Raw genomic sequence first — 24,680 nt, 5'->3', positions numbered from 1 at the left:
ATAAGCCATTGCCCTCTGCCTATTTTAATTGTGGTAAAATATACATGACATAGAATTTATCATTTTAACCATTTTCAAATATACAGTTCAGTGACATTAAGTACATTCACATTATTGTTGCAAGCATCACCACTGTCCTTCTCCAGAAATTTTTCGTATTCCCCTACTGAACTCTGTATCCATTAAATAATAACTCCATTCTTCTGTCCATCAGCCGCTGGTAACCACTGTTGTGTTTTCTGTCCCTATCAATTTGACTACTCTGCGTAATTCATATAAGTGGAATGATAGAGTATTTGTCCTTTTTATCTTGCTTATTTCACTTAGCATAATATCTGACTCACCGTTCATCTATGTTGCAGCATGTATCAGAATTTCCTTTCTTTCTATTGCTGAATAATACTCCATGCTGTGTATATGCCATATTTTGTTTATCCATTTATCTGTTGATGGACATTTTGGTATTTTCCACCTTTTAGCTATTGTGAATGATGTTGCTATGAACATTGGTGTACAAATACCCTATTTGAATCCCTGCTTTACCCAGATACAGAATTGCTAGATCAAATGGTAATGCCATGTTTAATTTTTTGAGGAACTGCCATAATGTTTTCTATAGCAGCTGTACCATTTTACTTTCCCACCAGCAATGCACAGGGTTCTATTTTGTCTACATTTATGCCAACACTTTATATTTTCTGCTTTTTTGATAATAGGACATCCTAATGGGTGTGAAATGTTAACATTTTTAGCAAGAGTCCTTCCAGACAATTTGTAGGCACACACAAATAGGCAATTTTATGTGTATGGGATCACATTTTACATGCAATTTTATTCTGTCTGTAGGGTATGGGTATCTTTTTCTGTCAGTAAATATGGATTACCATTTGTAAGGATTACCCACTAAATAAACTCTAGACCCATTAAGTAACAGAATACTATTCTGTTTTGGCTTTTTTTGTTTTGTTTTTTGAGATAGGGTCTCACTCTATCACCCAGGCTGGAGTACGGTGGTGTGATCACGGCTTATGGCTCACCGTAGCCTCAACATCCTGGGCTCCATCAGTCCTTCCACTCAGCCTCCCAAGTAGCTGGGACTACAGGCACACAACACCCCACCTGGCTAATTTTTCTATTTTTTTGTAGGGACGACTTCTGCCATATTATCTAGGCTGGTCTCAAACTCCTGGGCTCAAGCAATCCACCTGTTTTAGCTTCCCAGAGTGCTGGGATTATAGGCATGAGCCACTGCACCTGGCTTGTTATTTGAATATATTATAATTTATTTAACTCTTTCCCCATTGCTGGATATTTAGGTTATTTTCTTTTTTCTTTATTCCATTATAAATACTACTGCATTGAATATCCTTGTAAATACACCTTTATGCATTAGTCTGTTTTTTTCCTATAGGGGAAAATCCTAGAGATAAGATAATGGGGCAAATAATATGCCATGTTTAAAATGTGGTACATTTTGTCAAATAGCCTTTCAGAAAGTTAGTGCCAGTTTATACGTCCAATGAGAATGCTAGGAGAAATTATTTTTAAATCATTAACCTAATATAAACAGTTTAGAAGTGTTCTGAAAGTCTTTGTAGGACATTTAGACATCATTTTACCACACTTCCGAAACTCTGTATTTTCTTGTGAAATACAAGTTTAGTGGTATAGACTGTTTCATAAGTGTTCTGAGAATAAAAGAGCTCCATGGTTCCAGAAATTTGGGAAATTCTTTTAGAGTGAAACAAGATTCTTTCCTGTAAGACTCATCAACACTGTAATATGCTAGTGCATTACTTATTTTAGGATAAGGATGAGGCTGTAGTATGAAGCATTTTCCAAGTGTATTTTGACTACTGAATCATCAATCATCATTTTATGGCATTAGAATTCAGCTGAACACAGTTTGGGAAATGCTGATCTTGCTCAATTCTTATTTTGCAATTGTTAGCGTTTGCTAAGTTAGTGTCTCACCTAAGGTCACTAACTTGTTATTGGCAAAGCCCAGATTCTGACTTCTGACTCCCAAATCCAGTCTATCTTCTGGTATGATATACTGCACAATTTTGAAATATCATGATATAGGCTGGGCATGGTAGCTCACTCCTATAATCTCAGCATTTTGTGAGGCTGAGGTGGGTGGATCGTTTGATGCAGGAGTTCAAACTCCTGGAGTTCAAGACCAGCCTGGGCAACATGGTGAAGCCCTGTCTTTAGAAAAAATAGAAAAATTATCCAGGCATGGTGGCGCACACCTGTAGCTCCAGCTACTGGAGAGGCTCAGGTGGGAGGATCAGTTGAGTCCCCAAAATTGAGGCTGCAGTGAGCCATGATCATGCTACTGCACTCCAGCCTGGGCAACAGAGCTAGACCTGTCTCAAAAAAAAAGAAAAAATCATGATTTATTGAGTATATGTGTATTAATAATATGATTTAATGTAGGTTTAAAACATTATCATCTAAAACAGATAAGATGAAGTATAGGTAGCATTTTGTGGCTTTCAGTTTCCCTAATCCTCACTGGCAATACCAGAAAAACCCTGATATATTTCACTTTCCACAGCATCTTCTTAAACTTAGTTTCTCCTTCATCCCCAAGTTCTAAAATCAGTGTGATTTTAATTGTATATGTTCCATCTGGTGGTGAAAAGGAGTGTCTGCCTGCTCTGTACAAAAATTTACCCAGTGTAGTTGAAAGTAGTTGGTAGATTAAAGTGGTAATCCTAGGGGAAAAAAATTTTGCTTTAAGATATGGAATATGGCTTTACTTGGCAATCTTTTAATGTCAGGGCATTTTCTTTTCATATGGGTCCCTGGACTGGAGTGTAGGCCTTTCTTGCACAGAACGTTATCTTGTCTATAATTTCTAGTTGTTTAAAGTCAAGAAAAAATTTTAAATTGTGTATTTATTGTCAACAAACAATATTAAGTGAATAAAGCGTTCTTACTATGAAAGCAGTACAGCTTTATTGTAGAAAAATTAGCAATAATCAGTATTAACAGCTTGCTTCTAGCCTCGGGATCCTAAATAGACTTTATAGAGTCCTTTCTAATTGATTAATAATATTCTGTTTTAAGTGTACAGTTCAGTGGCATTAAGCACGTTTATACTGTTGTACAACCATCCCCACCACTCAACTTCAGAACTTTCTCAGTTTCCCGTACTGAAGCTCTGTATTCATTCAGCAATAACTCTCCATTCCTCCCTCCCTTCAGTTCTGGCAACCACCATTCTAACTTTCTGTCTCTATGAATTTCACTAGGGAATTTAACCATTTTCAAGTGTACAGTTCATTAGCATTAAGTACATTCACATTGTTTTGCCATCATGATCACTATCTATCTCCAGAACATTTTCATCATCCCAAACTAAAATCTATACCCATTCAATAATAACTCTCATTCTCCTCTTCTCCCAGCATCTAGTGACAACTGTTCTACTTTCTCTCTGTGAATTTGCCTATTCTAGCTATGTCATGTAAGTGGAATCATATTTGTCCTTTTGTGACTGGCTTATTTCACTTAGCATAATGTCTTCAAGGTTCATCTGTATCGTAGCATGTGTCAGAATGTTCTTCCTTTTAAGGCTGAATAATATTCCCGTGTATGTATAAACCACATTTTGTTTATCCATTCATCAGTTCATGGACATTTGGGTTGCTTTCATCTTCTGACTATTTTGAGTAATACTGCTATGAATACGAGTATAAAGGGTATTTTTTATTTCACTTTTGTATTTTCTTTTGCTCTTTAACCATATATATCTTTAAAGTTTAACTTTAAATTTTTTTGTATATATATATATTTTAAAGTATATATAGTAATTTTACAATAAATTTTTACAAAAATTTTAACATATATATACACATATACTTATGTGTATATATACATATGTGTGTATATATAAACATAATATATATATAATATGTGAAATATATATTTTATATTTAAAATTTGGGCCACTATTAAAATTTATATGCAGTTTTGTAATCTGCTTTTTTTAAAAGGTAATAATAAATATTTTCCCATGCTGCTGTTTAAACATACAATCAAGATGAATAGTGTACTGGACTAGAGTCAGGAGGCCTGGGTGTATGTCATTTCTGCTGTTGATCAGAGCTGAATACCTTGTTAAGCAAGTTATTAAGCCCCATAGATCTCTAGTTACCTCATCAGTAAATTTGGGATATAGTACTTATTTCATAACATGTTTAAGAGCAATAAGGTACTATATATGAAGTGCATTCAAATTACAATGTCCTATATAAATGTTCAGGTTACTATTATCTATGTGATTTAGACAGGTATTCTCTTGTTAGAAATGTAGATTAAATTTCTTTGAGTTACAGAGTTACACATTGAATAACATGCATAATTTTTGTTTCAATCATCTTCTTAAGATATATTCCTATGAGTAAAATTATTGAGAGTCAGAGAATGTGAATATTTTTATAAATCAGGCTACATAGTTCTTACCATAGACTTTTTCAAAAGAATTATGTAGTTCAGTTAGCAGTTGGTACGATTTTTCTCCCAGCTCTGGATTTTATCCTTTAAAAAATTCTTTTTGATTACTTTTTCATAGGGATAGATTAGTATTTTATTGTTATTTAATATATTTATCTTTTATTACTATTGCACTAAGAATGATTTATTAATAGCAAGTGGAATTAATGGAAGAAACTTCACTTTCCTTAAATAGAGACAGAAGGATGAACTGCTTTATTTTAGATATGGAAAACAGATTTTGAATATAGTATAAGTCAAATTTTAAATATTCTGATTTATACTTTTTGTTATTTTATTGAAATCTATATATCAATTATCTCTCTCAATAACTTCTAATATTGGGAATCAGCTTTATAAGAAATTTACTTTACAGGGTTGGATTCATTCACTGGAAATGTTCAGAACTCACTTCTTGATGAGGAAAAAGCAGAACATGGCTCCCATCAAGGAAAGAAATCTGGGACCAGCAGCAAACTTTCTGTGAAAGATTTTGAGCAGACTCTTGATACAGATAGCACTTTGGAGGATCTTTCTGGACATTCTGTGAGGTAATGTATATTTTATACTGTAATTTATATATAATTAAAGTTATATAATTGATATTCAAAAAATCCATATAATGAATTTTAACTCAGCAGTCCCCTTAACTGTGCATGTCTGAGCTACTACAAAATTCTGTATTTTACAAATAGACTTCATAGCTTTGTTCACAGCTCTAATCTTTATCTGTATATTAGAATATGGTTATGTATCATCTAAACTGTTATAACCTCTTTCTCAGGAATTCTCTCCCTCTAGCACAACCCAGTTTTCTATGCTGAATGCTGTTGTTACAATTGTTTTCTTGGCTCAATCTTTTGACTAAGCAGCTACCCTGCTTAGGGTGCTTTGTGAGGTCATAGATCAATTCTAAGTGCATAACTCTACTTGAAGTGTTTTCACTGGGCTACCACAAACTATCTCATTTCTTTTGTCTATAAATGTCAATTCTCATCTATTCATCCATTCTTTCAACACAGCTACTTAGCATCCTTATTGTCTTATTGTTTATTTCTTCCTCTCAACTTTTCTGCTGAACTTACTAGACCACTCAGGCAGATTTTGAAATCTCACTCTTACTGATTATGGAGCTTGTGTACTGTTTTTTCTCTTCTTTCTAATATCGTATACGATGCACTTAGTCCGTTGCTTACAAATAACCTTCAGTTGTTGCTAGCTATACAGTTCCTACTCATTTGTCCATATGACTTTTCATGTGTGCACTGGTTTTGTCTTGGAAATTGAGGCTCTGAGAAGACACAGATTTATTTTTTCCTTTTAAAGTAACTTTGTGCTTTTTCTAGTACTGTGACACATAAAGATTACCATTTTTAGTGCTTTCATGTTACAAATAATTTTGCATCATTAATACCATTATTTCTGTGTTTAAAATTAAATTTTTTTCTTTGTCAGTGATTTTGGAATTTAGAAAACTTTACCTTTCCTTAAGAATTACTCTGATGATTTAACTTGATGAAATTTACAAAGTTAAACATTTCTTAATGAGATCCATAGCCAAATAAATTTCATCAATGCCCCATACTGCAATCTAGATTTCCCCTTCCCTACCCATGGAGATTCACAGAGATAAAATAATTTGAGGCTTTGATAAGGAGAAGTCCAGATTTTTCAAAAATTGTTTAACCTCTTTTTTTTTTTTTCTTATTTGCCTGTAGTCACTCTTTGTCCCCAAGCTCTTTTGCTTTCTTTTGGGGAAAGCTTATTAACATTATTGGAAATTTACTTTTAGAAATGCTAGTCTAGCTAAATTTTATCTGCATAGCAAATATAAATTCATCTTATAAAACCCTAAGGTGAGGTGCAGAGTACTTTGTTTTCTTTGATGTTGTGTTTTAATTATTTAACAGAAATCTGTTAAAATGATCATTCTTTTTGTGTTTCATACATGAAATAGACTGTTAGAAATAGTATTTATCTAAAGTATCAATAGAAAATTAAGGGTCAAATAAACACATGAGTGCCTCTCAGGCCTACTTCTATTCAACTATTTTTATGCTGGGTATAAGAGAAATTTTTACCTTTGAAAGCTATTTCATCATTTTATTAGAAGCTAAAAGCAAACTTGTTTCAGTATATTGGCAATATAACTGTGCTAAAATGCTTTATAGAGTATCTTTGAATAATTTATTCAGTAAATAAATATTCAGTGCAAGGCAACATGCTTGATGTTACAAGAAATAATACCTTTAATGAGCTTACTTTTTCAAAGAAAGGCTAGAAACGTCCCTTGTATTGAATTAAATGCCTTAAGAGTTGTTACAAACTGTTACGTTACTTATTAGAAAGTTCAAGAAAGAGATGTAGTATTAAAAAGCAGATATAAAGAAATGAAGTATATTAAGTATTTAGAGATGAATAGTGTGAAAATTTTTTCTGTGATTCTTGGATCAACAAGAGGGTATAACAAAAGAATAGTTTTTGTCTTTTCTTACCTTTTAACATAAAATATTTTATTCTCTTTCAGAGATGTATTTTAAGACTCATATATGGCTCCAATTTTATTGCTATAGAGTGTCTATTTTAGAAGACTTTGCTTCATACTATAATGAGTGAATCATAGTATATGTACACTGTAGAGGGAAGAGTTCAGTGCTAGTTTAATCAAGCTACTCCCTTTCCATTGTATTTAGGGCAGGGTTTGTGCCTTGCTTGTTCACCACTGTAATTCTAGCAATTAGAGGAATATTCATAGTCATTCATTCAGCATAGTGACTATATTAATGAATAAATGCCTAAATCACAACTTTTTAAAGCTAATGTTGATAGTTTTTTTATATGTTGTTCTTTTGAATTATTTAGCTGGTTTACAAAGTACTTTTCCTTCCTCTAATGTTTTTGTGGATCAAAACTTCTAGTGTCTCATCAGATAAGGGAAGATCTCAGAAAACTCCAACTTCTCCCCTGTCACCAAGTTCCCAGAAATCATTGCAGTTTGACGTTGCAGGAACTTCTTCAGAAAGATCTAAGTCGTCAGTAATGCCTCCAACTATAACAGGATTTAAGCCTAATGCACCTCTCACTGATCTGAACCCGGCAGCCAGCAGAACAACGACAGAGAACATGGCTCCAATACCAGGTAAGTAGATTCATGCAATTGTAATTTTTAGAATACGATATGAAATTTTTTTCTCTCAAGATTCCTTTTCTTTGTTTGAGTTGAGTCATAGAGAAATATTATTTCAAGTGAATATGATTACTTTTCAAGTATTAAAAACTGCAAGAAATTAAATATTGAAAAGCACGAGAGGTTCAGTAATGTTGACTTTTTTCCCATCTTGTCAGCCAGCATTAGTCAAAACATATCTGAAAAATATGTCCCATATGTGCACTCCTGTTTTCATGTATACGCATGTATACACACATGTACGTGTGCACACACATAGAAGTAAAGTACATTGTATAGGCATACCTTGTTTTATTGTGCTTGGCTTTATTGCATTTCACAGATACTGCGGGGTTTTTTTGTCTTTTTTTTTTTTTTTTAACAAATTAAAGGCTCATGGCATTGAACAAATTCATCAGTGCCATTTTTCCAGCAGCATGTGCTCACTTCATGTCCCTGTGTCCACAATTTTGATAAATCTCTCAATATTTCAGGCTTTCCATTATTACTATATCTGTTATGGTGATCTGTGATTAGCGATCTTTGATGTTCCTGTTGTATTACTAATTGTTTTGGGTGCCACCAACCATGTCCGTTTAAGAGGGCAGACTTAGTGGATCAATGTTGTGTGTGTTCTGACTGCTCCACCAACTCACCCCGTTCCCCTCTTCAACCCTCCCTCTGGCCTCCTTATCCCTGAGACACAATAATATTAAAATTAGGCCAATTACTAACCCTACAATGGTCTCTAAGTATTCACGTGAGAGGAAGAGTCACATCTCTCACTTTAAATCAGAAGCTACAGATGATTAAGCTTAGTGATGAAGGGATGTCAAAAGCCAAGATATGCCAAAAGCTAGGCCTCTTGTGCCAGTTAGCCAAGTTGTGAATGCAAAGGAAAAGTTTTTGAAGGAAATGAAAAGTATCACATGAATGACAGATAAGAAGACAAAATAGCCTTATTGCTGATATGGAGAAAGTTTTAGGGACCAAGATAGAAGATCAAGCCAGTGGCATCTTTAAGCCAAAGCTTAATCTAGAGCAAGACCCTAATACTCTTCAATTTTGTGAAGCCCTAGAGAGGTGAGGAAACTGCAAAAGAAAAGTTGGAAGCTAGCAGAGGTTAAAGAAAGAAGCCATCTCTATAAAATAAAAGTGCAAGGTGAAGCAACAAGTGCTAATGTAGAAGTTGCAGCAAGTTATCCAGAAGATAGTTGATGAAAGTGGCTACACTAAACAGATTTTCAACGTAGATAAAATAACCTTATGTTGGAAGAAAATGTCATCTAGGACTTTGATAGCTAGAGAGAAGTTAGTGCCTGGCTTCAAAGCTTCAAAGGATGAGCTGACTGTCTATTTAGGGGTTAATACAGCTGATGACTTAAAGTTGAAGCTAATGCTCATTTACCATTCTGAAAATCCCAGAGTCCTAAAGAATTAAGCTAAATCTACTCTGCCTGTGCTGTATTAATGGAACAAGAAAGCCTGAATGACAGCACATCTGTTTACAGCCCGCAGGTTTACTGAGTATTCTAAGCCCACTGTTGAGACCTACTGCCCAGAAAAATAAAAGATTTTTTTCAAAGTGTTTTTTTCAGAATTTGAAAAAATATTTATTCCTGCTTATTGACAATGCACCTGGTCATCCAAGAGCTTTGATGGTCATAAAAAAGGAGATTAATGTTTTTATGTCCCCTAACACAAAGTCTATTCTGTACCCATGGATCAAGTAGTAATTTCAACTTTTAAGTCTTATTATTTAAGAAATGCATTGTGTAAGGCTATAGCTGCCATAGATAGTGATTCCTCTGCTGATTTGGGCAAAGTAAATTGATCACCTTCTGGAAAGGATTCACTGTTCTAGATGCCATTAAGAACAGTTGTGATTCGTGGAAGGAGATCAAACTATGAGCATTAACAGGAGCTTGGAAGAAGTTGATTCCAGCCCTCGTGGATGACTTTGAGGGGTTCAGAACTTCAGTGGAGGAAATAACTGCAGATACGGTGGAAATAGCAAGAGAACTAGAATTATAATTGGATCCTGAAGATGTTACTGAATTGCTGCAGTCTCATGACAAAAGTTGAATGAATGAGTAGTTGCTTCTTATGCATGAGCAAAGAAAGTGGTTTCTTGAGATGGAATCTACTCCTAGTGAAATGACAGTAATTATGTAAATATTACATAAACTTTAATTGATAAAGCAGTGGCAGGGTTTGAGAGGATTATCTCCAGTTTTGAAAGAGGTTCTACAGAAAGTGGGTCAAATGCTACCAAACAGCATTACATGCTCCAGAGAAATCTTTTGTGAAAGCAAGAGTCAATCGATGCAGTAAACTTCATTATTGTCTTATTTTAAGAAGTTGCCACAGTCACTCCAACCTTTAGCAACCACCATGATCAGTCAGTAGCTATCAACATTGAGGTACGACCTTCCACCAGCAAAAAGATTAGGACTTGCTGAAGGCTAAGATGATCATTAGCATTTTTTAGCAATACAGTATTTTTAAATTAAAGTATGTACTTTTTTTAGACATAATGCTATTGCACACTTACTAGACTACAGTATAGTGCAAATATAACTCTTATATGCACTGGTAAACCAAAAAATTTGTGTGACTTGCTTTATTCTGTTATTTACTTTATTCCTTTGGTCTGGAACTGAACCTGCAGTATCTCCAAGGTATTCCTGTACTGAGTCCCAGTTTTTTCTACAAAGGAAAGCAAAGTTGATTTTGGATCTTAAAATGACAGATTTTAGAAATCTGAGGTGTAATTTCATGTTAACTTTTCCATTTGACCATTGTCATGCCTTCCAGGTTCTAAGCGCTTTTCTCCTGCTGGCCTCCATCATCGTATGGCAGCAGAACTCAGTTATCTGAACGCCATTGAGGAGTCGGTGCGCCAACTGTCAGATGTAGAAAGAGTTAGAGGCATTTCACTTGCTCAGCAGGAGAGTGTGTCTCTAGCTCAGATAATAAAGGTATTTTTGGAGTTTTTTAGCTTTCTGTGGTTTTTCTTTTTTCTTTGCTATTTAAAATAGTCTTAATGATGACTTAAACTACTGTGTCAAATAGAAAAAAATAGTCTGCCATAGAGCACCTATAAATAAATAGTCCTGGGAAAAATCTGTCGGGACACTAAAAAGATACAGTGTTTGGCAGCAGAACAATAATAAAATCATTCTCTCTCGAATACTTTGTTTTCCATGTTTTCTGCTTTGTTTAGTTGACAGTATAAAAATCATCTAGTCAAACATTCTTAATATTTTCTCCTTTCATTGATAGGTGAGAGAATACTGAGGGTTTTTTTTTTTCTAAGTTCTATTTGTACCAAAAAGAGAAGTTTCTGAGATCCGGGTGTTTGATAAAGCCAGGATAATGTGGATTTTTCCTTAGCAAACAAAAATCCAGAGATGGTCTAAGCGCTCTTCCCTTAGTGGAGATGCTTTAAACAACAACAGCAACAAAAAAAACCCTGAGTTATTATTCACATAGTATAAAATACACAGATTTTAAGTGTACAATTTTGATGAGTTTATTTGTTTATTTTTTTGAGATAGAGTCTCACCGTTGCCCAGGCTGGAGTGCAGTGGCACGATCTCGGCTCACTGCAAGCTCCGCTTCCCAGGTTCACGCCATTCTCCTGGCTCAGCCTCCCAAGTAGCTGGGACTACAGGTGCCCGCCACAGTGCCCGGCTAATTTTTTGTATTTTTACTAGAGACAGGGTTTCACCATGTTAGCCAGGATGGTCTCAATCTCCTGACCTCATGAACCACCTGCCTCGGCCTCCCAAAGTGCTGGGATTACAGGCGTGAGCCACCGCGCCTGGCCCAGTTTTGGTGAGTTTTGACCAGTGTATATACCTATGTAAGAACCACCCTAATCAAGATATAGAACCCCTACATTGTTACCCCAGAAAGTTGACTTATGCCCATTTTCAATTACTCCCCCTTCCCAAAGGCAATTACTGTTCTGATTTCTGGCACCATAGTTTATTTTTGCCTATTCTAGAACTTTGTATAAAAGGAAGTGTACTTTGAACTCTGTGTTTAGCTTATTTTATTCAATACCAATTTAAGATTTATCCATGTTGTTTTATCAGTAGTTTTTTGTTTTGTTTTGTTTTTTGGTGAGTAATATTCCATTAATATCACAATTTGTTTATCAGTTTTCCTATTGATGTACATTTAGATTATTTCCCGTTTTTGGCTATTGTGAATATTCCTGCTATGAACATTTTTAAACAACTCTATGCATACTACATATGTTTTCATTTTTCTTGTATAAGTACCTAGGAGTGGAATTGCTTGGGTCAAGTATATGAAACTTTATAAGAAACTGCCATACAGTTTTCCAGAATAGTTGTAACATTTTACACTCTTGTAATATATAGGAGAATGCCAGTTGTCTGTATCCCTGCTATCATTTGGTATTATCAGTCTTTTATTTCAGTCATTCTATTGAGTATGAAGTAGTATCTCATTGTGGTTGTAATTTACGTTTCTCTTATTACTGATGAGACTGTTTGTCTTTTTGTGTATTTATTGAGCATTCTTTTGTGAATATCTGTTCAAATCTTTTACCCCCTTCATTATGGGATTGTCTTTTTAATTATTGATTTTATAGGAGTTCTTCATATATTCTGGAAACAAGTCCTTTTCAGATGTATTGGAAATATTGTATTCCAGGTCTTGGCTTATCTTTTCACTTTTTAAACTGTGTCTTTTGAGGAATAGAAGTTTTAAATTTTGATGAAATCCAGTTTTAATTTCTTTCTTTTGTGGTAGAACCTTTAATTTTCTAAGAAATCTTTGGGCCGACTGTGGTGGCTCACACCTGTTATCCCAGGACTTTCTGGGAGGCCAAGGCAGACAGCTCACTTAAGCTTAGGAGTTCCAAGACCAGCTGGGGCAACATGGCGAAATCCCGTCTCTACTATGAATACAAAAATTAGCCATCCACCGTGGCGTATGCCTGTAGTCCCAGCTACTTGCGGCGGGTTGGGCGTGGTGAGGGGGTGGGGGGGGGTGGTGGCGGTTGGCTAAGGCAGGAGAATCGCTTGAGTCTGGGAGGCAGAGGTTGCAGTAAGCCAAGATTGTGCCATTGGACTCCAGAGTGAAACCCTGTCTCAAAAAAAAAAGGAAGAAAGGAAGGAAGGAAGGGAGGGAGGGAGAGAGGGAGGGGAGGGAGGGGAGGGAGGGGAGGGAGGAGAGGGATAGGAGGGAACGGAAAGAAAGAAATCCTACCCTAAGATACTAAGATATCTTAACATTCTCTTACGTTTTTTTCCAAAAGCTTTATAATTTTATCTTTCATATTTAAGTGTGTAATCCTTCTCAAGTTAATTTTTGGATTTGATGTGAGGAAGAGAGTCAAAGTTTATTTTTCTCCAGTATGGATATTCAATTGTTCCAGCACCATTTTATTAAAAAGACTTAAATTACCTTGGTGCCTTTATCAATGATTAAGTAATCAATTATGTGTAGATCTATTTCTAGACTCATTTTCCATTAATCTATTCATCTATCTGTAATGTCAGTACCATATTGTCTTTATTACTATGGCTTTTTAGTGAGTTTTGAAATCAAGACATAATTCCTCCAACTTTGTTTCTTTTTTTCAAAGATGATTTTGGCTATTCTAGGTTTTTTGCATTTCCGTGTAACTTTTAGAATCAGTTTGTTAGTTTCAACAACAACAACAACAAAAAGCCTGGTAGGATTTTCATTAGAATGGTATTGAATCTGTAGGTTAGTCAGTCTGGGGAGAATTCACATCTTAACAGTGTTGCCTTTTCTAATTCATGAACATGATATATTTTTCTATTTATTTAAATCTTTGAATATTTCTCTCATTAGTATTTCATTGTAGAGGTCTTATACATTTTAAAATTTATTCCCAAATGTTTTATGGTTTTTGATGGTAAAATTTTTTTTTTCAGTTTCCTTTTCCATTTGTTCTTCCCAAAAGACCCGTCAGACAGTTCTTGGTGTGGGACTGTTCCCATACTTTGCAGAGATCCCATCATTCCTGCCCTCCCCCCGCCACCGCCCGACTAAATAACAGTAGTGTTGTCCAGTCATTGTGACAGCAGAAACTCTGGACATTTCCAGATGTTGCCTGGTAGAGGGTGGGGAGGGACTAATGCCAACTTTGTTGATAGTCATTTTACTGAGGAAATGACTCCATTGTAGTGGAGGGCCATCCTGACCTTGAAATCTGAGTCAGCACTGAGGTTTTCTGCCACTTTAGAAATACATTATAATTCTGGGTTTCCAGATTTGGGCAGAGCATTACCACAGCCTTACATACAGCCTTACCACCATTTTTTGTTTTCTTTTGTTTTGTTCTAATTAAAAAAAAAATAGAGGTGGGGGGGTCTCACTCTGTTGACCAGGCTGATCTTGAACTCCTGGCCTCAAGTGATCCTCCCATCTTGGCCTCCCAAAGTGCTGGGATTGCAGACATGAGCCATTGTGCCCAGCCCTTACCACCTTTTGAAAACCTCTATTATTTAGCAGTATTTCAAAGGAGATGAAAAAAAAAAAAAATATATATATATATATTTATAGATAACATTGTGTGGGATAGTGGTAAGAAAGGGTCCTGGTGACAAGGAAACCTTATATGGGGACATCATTTTTTAATGAAACTACTGCTTCAAAGTCAAAATGAAAGAATCATAAAATTGTGAGTTGTGAGGCATTATTTTTATTTTTACACATAGGACATTTTTTTATCCCTTCCAAAAAGTTGGGTGCTATAGCCTTTGCTTTCTAAACGGCTTTTTGGTATTAATTCTTAGTCCTGTATGCCCTGGAAATTTTTTATATTACTACATTATTTGGCATATGGGATATCAAATAATATCAAAATATTAAATATTTTGGTAAATGGTAAGTGGCTGTTCACTATTATTTTTACTATCTTTCCTTTTGGTTCTAATTAGTTGCTTCAAATGATTTGTATTAGTAAGATAGCATTGTGTGTGTTATAGTCACTGTGTTAAAATAGTTTAGTATCTGAGAATTAACATTTGACCATTATTTTGAAGGCACAACAGCAACGCCATGAAAGAGACTTGGCCCTCTTGAAACTGAAGGCTGAACAAGAGGCTCTGGAGAGTCAGAGACAATTAGAAGAAACCCAAAACAAAGCCGCTCAGGTAACTTATTTTGCAGCAGGTTCTTGTTTTTTAAACCTAAATTTGTATCTTAGAAATTACTTTAGCGTTCTTTTAATTATATAGGAGAAAAAAGTGTATATATAAATAATAAAGTTTTAGTACTTTTTATGGGATAATGCCATGTAATTCGATTTTTGTTACAACCTTGTGAAATAAATTGTCAAGACTCATTTCCAGTTTAGGGAAGTGGCAACTGAGGTACGTTGTATTTATTTATCCACAGATACAGTAACTTGTGAACAGTGGAGTTAAGACTTCAACCATGAAATCCAGATTATAGTAAAGTGTTTTTTACTACGAATAAGACATGAAATAAATTTATAAATTAAAATTAATTCAGGAGGAGGGGAGATTAAAACATAACTTCTTTTTAAAACCCCTTTTATTTAAAGGTCCATGCAGAATCATTACAGCAGGTGGTTCAGTCACAACGGGAAGTAACTGAAGTCCTGCAGGAAGCAACGTGTAAAATAGCAGCTCAGCAGTCAGAAACTGCTCGCCTCACCACAGATGCAGCACGTCAAATCTGTGAGGTAGGTGCCACTGAGAACACTTCTCTTTTTACTTCTTTTTAGTCAATCTGAGTAACTTTGATCTTCAGTAATGGGTTTCTAATATCTTAGTAAATGCATACTTTGAATTAGTGACTTTTAGTGGGGGCCATACCCTATTGAAATAAGAGGCACCATTGATTGGAGTGTGTTGTACATGTGAATGTTATAGAGGCAGAAAAAAGATGAAGAGCTCTAAATTTCTGCCCTCTGGTAAGCTTTTTAGAAAAATATCAACTTTATTGATGTATAATTTATAAACAATAAAATGTACCTATTTTAAGTATGCAATTTGGTGAGTTTTCTCACACACACACACACACACACACACACACACATCTCCCTATAACCATCACCACAATCCAGAAATAGCATATTTCCTTATGTCTCTTTGCAACCAGTCCCTAATCTCAGTCCTGGGGAACCACTGATCTGCTTTGGGTGAAGATGTTTCATTTTTACCCAGAATGATATTAGTTACTGTCTTTTCTTTTCTATAACGTGGGTATAGCCAAAAGTAGTTTTATTGCTGTCTCTACATAGGATATCACAATTCATAATTGATACAGTTTCACTTTATTTTAGCAGTTATAATTTTTTTAAACCAAAAGTTAGTACTATTTGTAAAATGACTTAGTTATTGGAAATCCATGAATGTACTATATGTTGGGTACATTTGGAGTTGTACATTTTAGTATAAAACTGAGTCTCCTTTCTCAAGAAAATTTAAATGTAGACAACATCAACAAAGATTTCAAAACACTTTAAGTCATTAGTAAAAGGAATAGCTCAAAGTAGTGCTTGAACAAATACTGAATGGATGGTACATGCAGCACTTGCAGTAGTGGTCAAGAATAGGGAAAATGTACTTGACCTGTTGGTCAGCAAAGAGTTAGAAAAGAAGTAGTAATTAAATTGATTCTTGAAGGAAGATTTAATTTTTGGCTTATTACTGCTTATGTAATGCTTTAAGGTTTTCTGTCTAATTCATAGATTGTTATAGCTGGGTGAAACCGTAGAAATCATGTAGTCTAACTCTGTTTTTATAAGATGAAGCTGTTGAGACTTAAAGAGGCTAAATGACTTGTCCACAGTATTTCATCTATTAGTGGCAGAATTTGCTTGTTCTCAAGTCAGTGATCTTTCTTTCCAAGACACTATGCTCCTTCTCAGTTCTCTGACCTTACGTTTTAATACATTTGCCTTTCTTGTGTGTGTTCATGTTTAGATGGCAGAGTTGACTAGAACTCATATCTCAGATGCTGTCGTGGCTTCAGGAGCTCCCCTTGCAATACTGTATGACCACCAACGGCAGCACCTTCCAGACTTTGTGAAACAGCTGAGGACCAGAACTGAAACAGATAGGTTAATATTCATTCAGTCAGCAAATATATAATGACTGTCTGTTAGGTTAATATTCATTCAGCAAATATGTAATGAGTATTTGTTGTTATAGGCATTATTCTTGGTTGAGAATACAGTTATGGGCATAGTCTAGTAGGGAAGATAAACATTACTCAAATATTCAGTTAAGTGAATGAATACTTATACACTGATTTAAGTGTTATGAAAGAAGGGAACACATGTCTCAGAGATAATGTAACACAGGAATTTGAATAGCCTGGGGGTGCCAGCAGGTCAGAGAAGGCTTTCCTGAGGAAATAAAGCTTGTGGTGCAATCTAATGGATGAGGAATTAGTAATGTAAAGAAGGTAAAGAATAGCTAGATCAAAGGCCCTGAAGGAAGAAGGAACATGGCATATTTAAGAAAAGAAATAAAGACCATTGTGGCTGGAGGCAGAGAGCAAAGAAAATGGTATGAGATGATGCAGGGATCAGATCAAGGTATAGGACCTTGCAGACTTAGGATTTTGGAGTTTATTCTAGGAGCAATGAAGTCATTAGAGATTATTTTTGGCGGGACTGGGTGACATTACCATATTTGTGTGTGTGTGTGTGTGTTTTCTTAATCATATTTTGACTGTCTCTAATTCATAGATTTTAAGTCTCTGTTTACATTCATTGATACTAGGAGTGATTTGTGTTTACTTCCTTAGTAAAACAGAAGATATTCTTTAATGTGTTGTAAGTTATTTTATAATATCTATTTGTTCAAGATTTTATCTCATATTACTATTAAGCAATACTTAAAATCTTTCTGTTATTAGAGACTTTGAATGTTTAATCAGTTTTTATTTTATTTATAGGAAAAGTCCATCTGTTTCACTCTCTCAGAGTAAAGAAGGGACCCTTGACTCAAAGCATCAGAAGTATTCTGCTTCATATGATAGTTATTCTGAGTCTTCAGGATACAAGAATCATGATAGAAGGTGAAGACAATTTGATTTCTTTGTCAGTACAGTTTAGTAGACTGTGATAAATGGCTTAAACATTGCTGTCTTTGATTTCTTAATCTTGTTTATTTAAATAGAACAGTGTGTGCCCTTCAAAGTGCTGGCTTCCCTAATTAGCCAATTTACAAAACAGTTGGTCCATGTAATAATGTAACTACTGTTCCTTGAGAACCTACATTGTACAAGCATTGTATAAATTGTTCTTCCTGCATTTAATATTCACAGCAGCCTTCCAAGGCAGATGGTATTATCCTTATAGGTTAGAAAACTGAGGCTCATGGAGATGTTACTATGCAGCCATAAAAAATGATGAGTTCCTGTCCTTTGTAGGGACATGGATGAAACTGGAAACCATCATTCTCAGCAAACTATCGCAAGGACAAAAAACCAAACACCGCATGTTCTCACTCATAGGTGGGAATTGAACAATGAGAACACATGGACACAGGAAGGGAAACATCACACTCCGGGGACGGTTGTGGGGTGGGGGGAGGGGGGAGGGATAGCATTAGGAGATATACCTAATGCTAAATGACGAGTTAATGGGTGCAGCACACCAACATGGCACATGTATACATATGTAACAAACCTGCACATTGTGCATATGTACCCTAAAACTTAAAGTATAATAATAATAAAATTTAAAAAAAAAGAATAATTAAACATAACTCCAAAAATAAAATAATTGTTGATTATAGGAAAAAAAAAAGAAACCCATTCAAGGTCACATAAATAATGATACATCAAGGAATTGCACCTTAATTTATCTGCCTTCAAAGGCTGTGTTTATTGCACATTTCCTTGCTGACATTCATATTTCTTGATGTTACAAATTTTTATTGTTATAAAAAATATTGAATAGGCCGGGCACAGTGGCTCACGCCTGTGATTCCAGCACTTTGGGAGGCCGAGGTGGGAAGATCACCTGAGGTTAGGAGTTCAAGACCAGCCTGGCCAACATGGCAAAGCCCCATCTCTACTAAAAAAACAAAAATTAGCCATGCGTGGTGGCGTGTGCCCGTAATCCCAGCTACTCAGGAGGCTGAGGCATGAGAATCTCTTGAACTAGGGAGGCAGAGGTTGCAGTGAGCCAAGATCGCACCACTGCACTCCAGCCTGGGTGACAGAGTGAGACTCCATCTCAAAAGAAAAAAAAAATTGAATAGCTGTCATTGGTAGTTGGTGTGATATGAATGGCTATAGCTTTCAATTATGGTTCCATCTTGGGATTAGAAGATTTTAGAGGCTACTTTCCAGCATTTTTACAGTTAACATACTGACATTGTCAAGTATAGTAAAACCCCAATTTAAAAAATTAAATCATGAAACTAAAAGACATGAAAATGTGGGAAAAGTACCAAAAGTTATTGAGTAGCTATTATGTCTCTGAAACTATCTGACTTTCATTTAACCTTTACTGACACCTTCACTGAAACTTCATGTAAACCATCACCTGGATTACTATGGTGAACTCCTAATACTTGTCCTCATCCTCTAATCTTTCTCCACTCTATTCATTAGCCACATGGTAACCAGAGTGATTTTTGTAAAATTTCTAGCCAATTTGGTTATTCACCTATTTGAAATCTTCAGTATCCCTCAGAATATTCAAATTAAGGTCTAAATTATTTAGCCTGGCATGAAAACTTTCTTTATAATTGAGCCTTTGGTCCATCTCTAGCCCCATCTCTTGGCATTTCCTCTCTTACTATACCCCACTCATTCTAACTATTTCCAGTTCTCTAGAAGAACCATGCTCTCTGTCTTCTGTGCCATTGCATATGATATACCTTCTTTCTAGACCATCCCACATCTCATTTCATTTAGTTTACTTTTACTTACCTTTCAAGAATCAGTGCTATCCCCTGTCTGCTTTAGCTCTCACCTAAGTGTTCTCCTACAGCACTGTGAGTATAGCTGTGATAGTCTTGACCACCCTATGTGTACATGTTTCTTTGTTAGTCAGTTACATTCTAGACTAGAAGCTCTTTGAAGGCTTCGTTTTCATCACCCCAGAAAGAAACTCAGTAACCATTAGCAGTTACTCCCTATACCCTCCTCTGGCAACCACTAATCTGTTTCCTATCTCCGTTCTCTATGGATTTGCCTATTCTGGATTTTTTATATAAATGGCATCATTACAGTATGTGGCCCTTTGTAACTGACTTCTTTCACTTAGCATGATGTTTTCAAGTTTCATGCATGTTGTAGCATGTATCACTACTTTGTTTATATGGCCAAATTATATTCTATTGCCTGGATATCCCACATTTTACTTATCCATTCATCAGTTGGTGGACATTTGGGTTGTTTCCACTTTTTAACTATTATAAGTAATGCTGTGAACGTTCACGTATAACCTTTTGTGTGGATATGTTTTCATTTCTCTTGAGTATATATTTAGGAATGGAATTGCTGGGTCATGTATGGTAGCTCTATGTTTAAATTTTTGAAGAATTGCAAAACTATTTTCCAAAGTAACTGCAGCATTTTATACTATTTTCCCACCACGTAAAATTTTTCTACAGTCCTCACCAATGCTTGTTGTTTTTTTTATTATAGCCATCTTAGGGGGGACCATGCATACCTGTATCACCAGAACTTAGCAAAGTACCTAGCACACAGTAGGCAATCTACTACAAGTTTATTGAGTGAATGATTAGCATATAACTACTAATTGGTAGAATTGGGATTCAACCCCATGTCCTTCTGACTTGAAAGTCCCTACTGTGTGCTGCATTACATCTTTTACCTTATTGCTTTATTAGAAGATTTATGTTTTCAAAAACTTATTAAACCAAACAATTGCATTATATTCTGATAAGTACTGTCATAGAAATATACACAAAAAACCAGTATGAACACAGGGACAGAAGTGACCAAAGCTTCCTTGAGAGTTGGGGTGGGATCCATGCAGTTTCTTAGAAATAACACTTGAACTGATTCTTGAATTCCATAGGTCGTTAGGCAGACACAGCAGCAAGGGCATTTTGGAAGAGGAAATAAGCATGTGCTGAGGATCCTAAGTATATTAACCTGGCTTGTGTAATGAATGAATAAACCAAGAAATGTAAGGAGGAGAAAGCTTGGGGGAATATACGTTTCGTTTGTTGGCTGAGGAATAGCCAAAATCAGAAGTTCACATGGCATTTCAATACTTGAAGCTTAAAATCAAGGGAAGGGCAAAGATAGTGATACAAATTTGAGGCTCACTCTAAATGATAGTAGTTGAAGTTATGGTTAAGATTGCCCAAGGAGAATATGTAATATAAAAGAGAAAGAGGGCCAGCATGGTGGCTTACATCTGTAATCCCAGCACTTTGGGAGACCGAGGCAGGTGGATCATCTGAGGTTAGGAGTTCAAGATCAGCCTGGCCAACATAGCGAAGCCCCATCTCTACTAAAAATACAAAAAAAAAAAAAAATTAGCCAGGTGTTGTGGCACATGCCTGTAATCCTAGCTACTCGGGAGGCTGAGGCAGGAGAATCTCTTGAATCCAGGAAGTGGAGGTTGCAGTGAACCAAATTGTGCCACTGCACTCTAGCCTGGGCGACAGAATGAAACTCCTCAAAAAAAAAAAAAAAAAAAAAAAAAAGGACCAAAACAAAACCATCAATTTTAAGGAAAGAAAGAAAAATTTAAAGCAAATGAAAGAAACAAGGAAAGCTTGTTATAGAGAGATGGGAAAAGCAGGTGAGAGTAAAATCATAGGATATAAGAAGGGAGGGCTCTTTTATTTAACATTTAATTTTGACATGATTTCAAGCTTATAGAAAAGTTGCAAGAATAATAGAAAGTCCTCAAATATCTTTCATCCAGATTATTCTAACATTTTACTACATTTTATTTAGCAAGTAGAGCTTTTAAAGAAGGAGATATGGTCAACATCTAATATTGCAAAGCAATAAATTATCTATTGGATTTGGCAATTCAAAGTATAGATTAAGCTTATTTAGAACAGTTTTAGTAGAGCAGTTGGGGTGGAAGCAGATTGTGATAAATCGTGATGTTAATGAAAAGTAAAGAAGTGGAAACAGTGAGTAGTAGCTCCCTTTCCCAGAAGTTTGATTTTGAAATGAAAGGAAAAAAGGGAGTGATAACCTAACAACACTGCCTATTATTATTATTTAAAAGTGAAACCTTCCTCTCTCCTACTCATCTTTCTCATCTTTTCCCATATGTTCTCAGACTTATGTTACTTAGCTTTTTCTGTTTTATATTACATCTTTCTTCATTTTTATCTTGACTATAAAGTACAGTCATTTGGCCAAATAAGTTTACTTTGAAGCTATAATCCTTATTTTGTTAATTTTGTTGTTGTTGTTTCCATGTATCCATAAAAAGAAGTAGCAGTGGTAGCAGCCGCCAAGAAAGTCCTTCAGTTCCATCTTGTAAGGAAAATGAGAAGAAACTTAATGGTGAAAAGATAGAGAGTTCCATTGATGAACAGGTTCAGACTGCTGCAGATGATTCTCTACGAAGTGATAGTGTTCCATCTCTTCCTGATGAAAAAGGTAACTTTCTTTGCAAATAAATGTGTAATCATTTGTTCAGAAACCAGAGGAAAGGTGATCCTTGTTATAAAGTGGCAAATAAGCTGGATGTGGTGGCTCATGCCAGTAATTCCAGCACTTTGGGAGGCTGAGCTGGGAGAATTGCTTGAGCCTAGGAGTTTGAAACCAGCCAGGGAAACATAGGGAGACCTCTGTCGCTACAAAAAAATTAAAAATTAGCCAGGCTTGGTGGCACAGCCTATGGTCCTAGTACGTGGGAGGCTAAGATGGGAGGATCACTTTAGCCTAGGATATCAAGTCTACAGTGAGCTATGATTGAGACATAGCACTGCAGCTTCGGCGACAGAGCAAGAACCTGTCTCAAAAAAAAATAAGTAAATAAAGTGGCAAACAACTTGACTGAAACTGTGTTCTAGTGTTTTGGAATGTAGACATTAAAAGTGATGTATTTGGATATTTAGCTGAGGAGATTTCTAACTTTATCTCATTAATATTTACTAAACTTTATCTCATTAATAATATAGTGTTTCTAATTAAAGCATATTTAATTATAGATAATATTTGTAAGCCTTAGAAGGAAACACAGTAACGATATGTGACTTGTTTGTGCCATATCTCAAGTCTTTACCATGGTGCCTGTCTTCCAATAACAGTGAATAAATAATTGTCAAGTGACTATTTTAAAATATCATGAACAGTGACTTTATTTAATTTCTTTAAACAATATTGAATTACTTGCCCAGTGCTTTACTTGACTAGCAGAAATACAAAAACAAAAAAGTATTACTTGGACTGCTGCTGCTTCTGGCCATGATGGAACAACAGGGACCAGACTTACTTACACCTTTTTTTTTTTTTTTGAGACAGAGTCTTGTTCTGTCACCAGGCTGGGGTGCAGTGGCGTGATCTCGGCTCACTGCAACCTCCGCCTCCTGGGTTCAAGCGATTCTCCTGCCTCAGCCTCCTGAGTAGCTGGGATTACAGGCACGCACCACAACACCTGGCTAATTTTTGTATTTTTAGTAGAGACAGGGTTTCACCGTGTTGGTCAGGCTGATCTCGAACTCCTGACCTCGTGATCCGCCTGCCTTGGCCTCCCAAAGTGCTGGGATTACAGGTGTGAGCAACTGCGCCTGGCCTACTTACCCTCTTAAAGCAAGTAAAATATCAGGCAAAACATGAAATAACTATTTTTAAGACAGTGGGCCTCAGGCATTGAATTGTGTTGATTCATGAGAGACTGGAAACAAATGAATGCTACAGTTCTACCAGTTTACTGCCTAGAGAGTTTCCAGACTGCAGAGCATGGAGCCCAGTGGTCTTCTTGAGTTGAGGAAATGGAGTTAGGAATCTAAAGAAGCCAAGACAGCTAGAATTCACAGGGCAGCCACTATCCAAAGAAACCAAACCCTTAATCTCGTATGTAGAAGAAAACATAAATCTAGGTGACGTTCGGTTTCATGATGACTTCTTAGGTACGTAACACCTCAAGGTGTGATCTGTGAAAGAAAAAATTGATGAATTGTGTTTTATCAGAATTTTAAAACTATTTTGTGAAAGACATTGTGAAGAGAATGAAAAGCCACAGATTGGGAGAAAATATTTGCAACTCACATATTTGATAAAGGATTTATATCTAGAATATATAAAGAACTCTTAAAACTCAATAATAGAAGGCTGGGTGCAGTGGCTTATACCTGAAATCCCAGCACTTTGGGAGGCTGAGGCAGGCAGATCACCTGAGGTCAGGAGTTCAAGACCAGCCTGGCCAACATGGTGAAACCCCATCTCTATTAAAAATACAAAAATTATCTGGGCATGGTGGTATGCACCTGTAGTCCCAGCTACTCAGGAGGCTGAAGCAGGAGAATTGCTTGAACCCGGGAGGTGGAGGTTGCAGGGAGCCGAGATTGTGCCACTGCACTCCAACCTGGGCAACGAGAGTGAGATTCTGTCTCCAAAAAAACCAAAAAAAACCAAAAAAACCTCAATAATAGGAAAAACAACTCAATTTTACAAATGTACGGAAGATCTGAACAGATACTTCATTGAAGAAAATATGCAGATGGCACATAGACGCAGGAAAAAGTCTTCAACATCGTATATCATTAGAGAAATTAAAATTAAAATTACAAGATACCATAACACACTTATTAGAATGGCTGTCAGAAAAACGGACAATAACAAATTGGTAACAAGGATGCAGAGCAACAGGAACTTGCATACATTGCTGGTGAGAATGGAAAATTATATGGTCACTGTGGAAGATAGTGTCTTGTAAGACTTAACCATACAATCCAGCAGTCAAATGCCTGGATATTTACCAAGTGATTTGAAAACTTAACGTCTACATAACAACCTATATACTGATGTTTATAGCAGCGTATTCATAATTGCTAAG

At 35.8% G+C, this 24,680-nt stretch overlaps 1 protein-coding gene across 16 annotated transcripts in view; it reads left to right on the top strand.

The window, feature by feature from the left end:
* Positions 1 to 24,680, top strand: part of CEP350 (centrosomal protein 350) — a 159,586-nt gene that overhangs the window by 71,492 nt on the left and 63,414 nt on the right. For all 16 annotated transcript variants that reach the window (XM_054656347.2, XM_054656344.2, XM_009439208.5 and 13 more), the window contains 8 exons: positions 4,883 to 5,057; positions 7,425 to 7,645; positions 10,490 to 10,653; positions 14,728 to 14,838; positions 15,252 to 15,392; positions 16,639 to 16,775; positions 17,618 to 17,740; positions 22,110 to 22,279. In XM_054656347.2, the coding sequence (XP_054512322.1) occupies positions 4,883 to 5,057; positions 7,425 to 7,645; positions 10,490 to 10,653; positions 14,728 to 14,838; positions 15,252 to 15,392; positions 16,639 to 16,775; positions 17,618 to 17,740; positions 22,110 to 22,279 (1,242 nt within the window). The remainder of the gene's footprint in view (positions 1 to 4,882; positions 5,058 to 7,424; positions 7,646 to 10,489; positions 10,654 to 14,727; positions 14,839 to 15,251; positions 15,393 to 16,638; positions 16,776 to 17,617; positions 17,741 to 22,109; positions 22,280 to 24,680) is intronic.

The sequence above is a fragment of the Pan troglodytes genome, chromosome 1 (assembly GCF_028858775.2).
Source record: "Pan troglodytes isolate AG18354 chromosome 1, NHGRI_mPanTro3-v2.0_pri, whole genome shotgun sequence".
NCBI lineage: Eukaryota > Metazoa > Chordata > Mammalia > Primates > Hominidae > Pan > Pan troglodytes.
The sequence above is the reverse complement of the archived record's forward strand: the minus strand, read 5'-3'. Positions and strand labels throughout refer to the sequence as shown.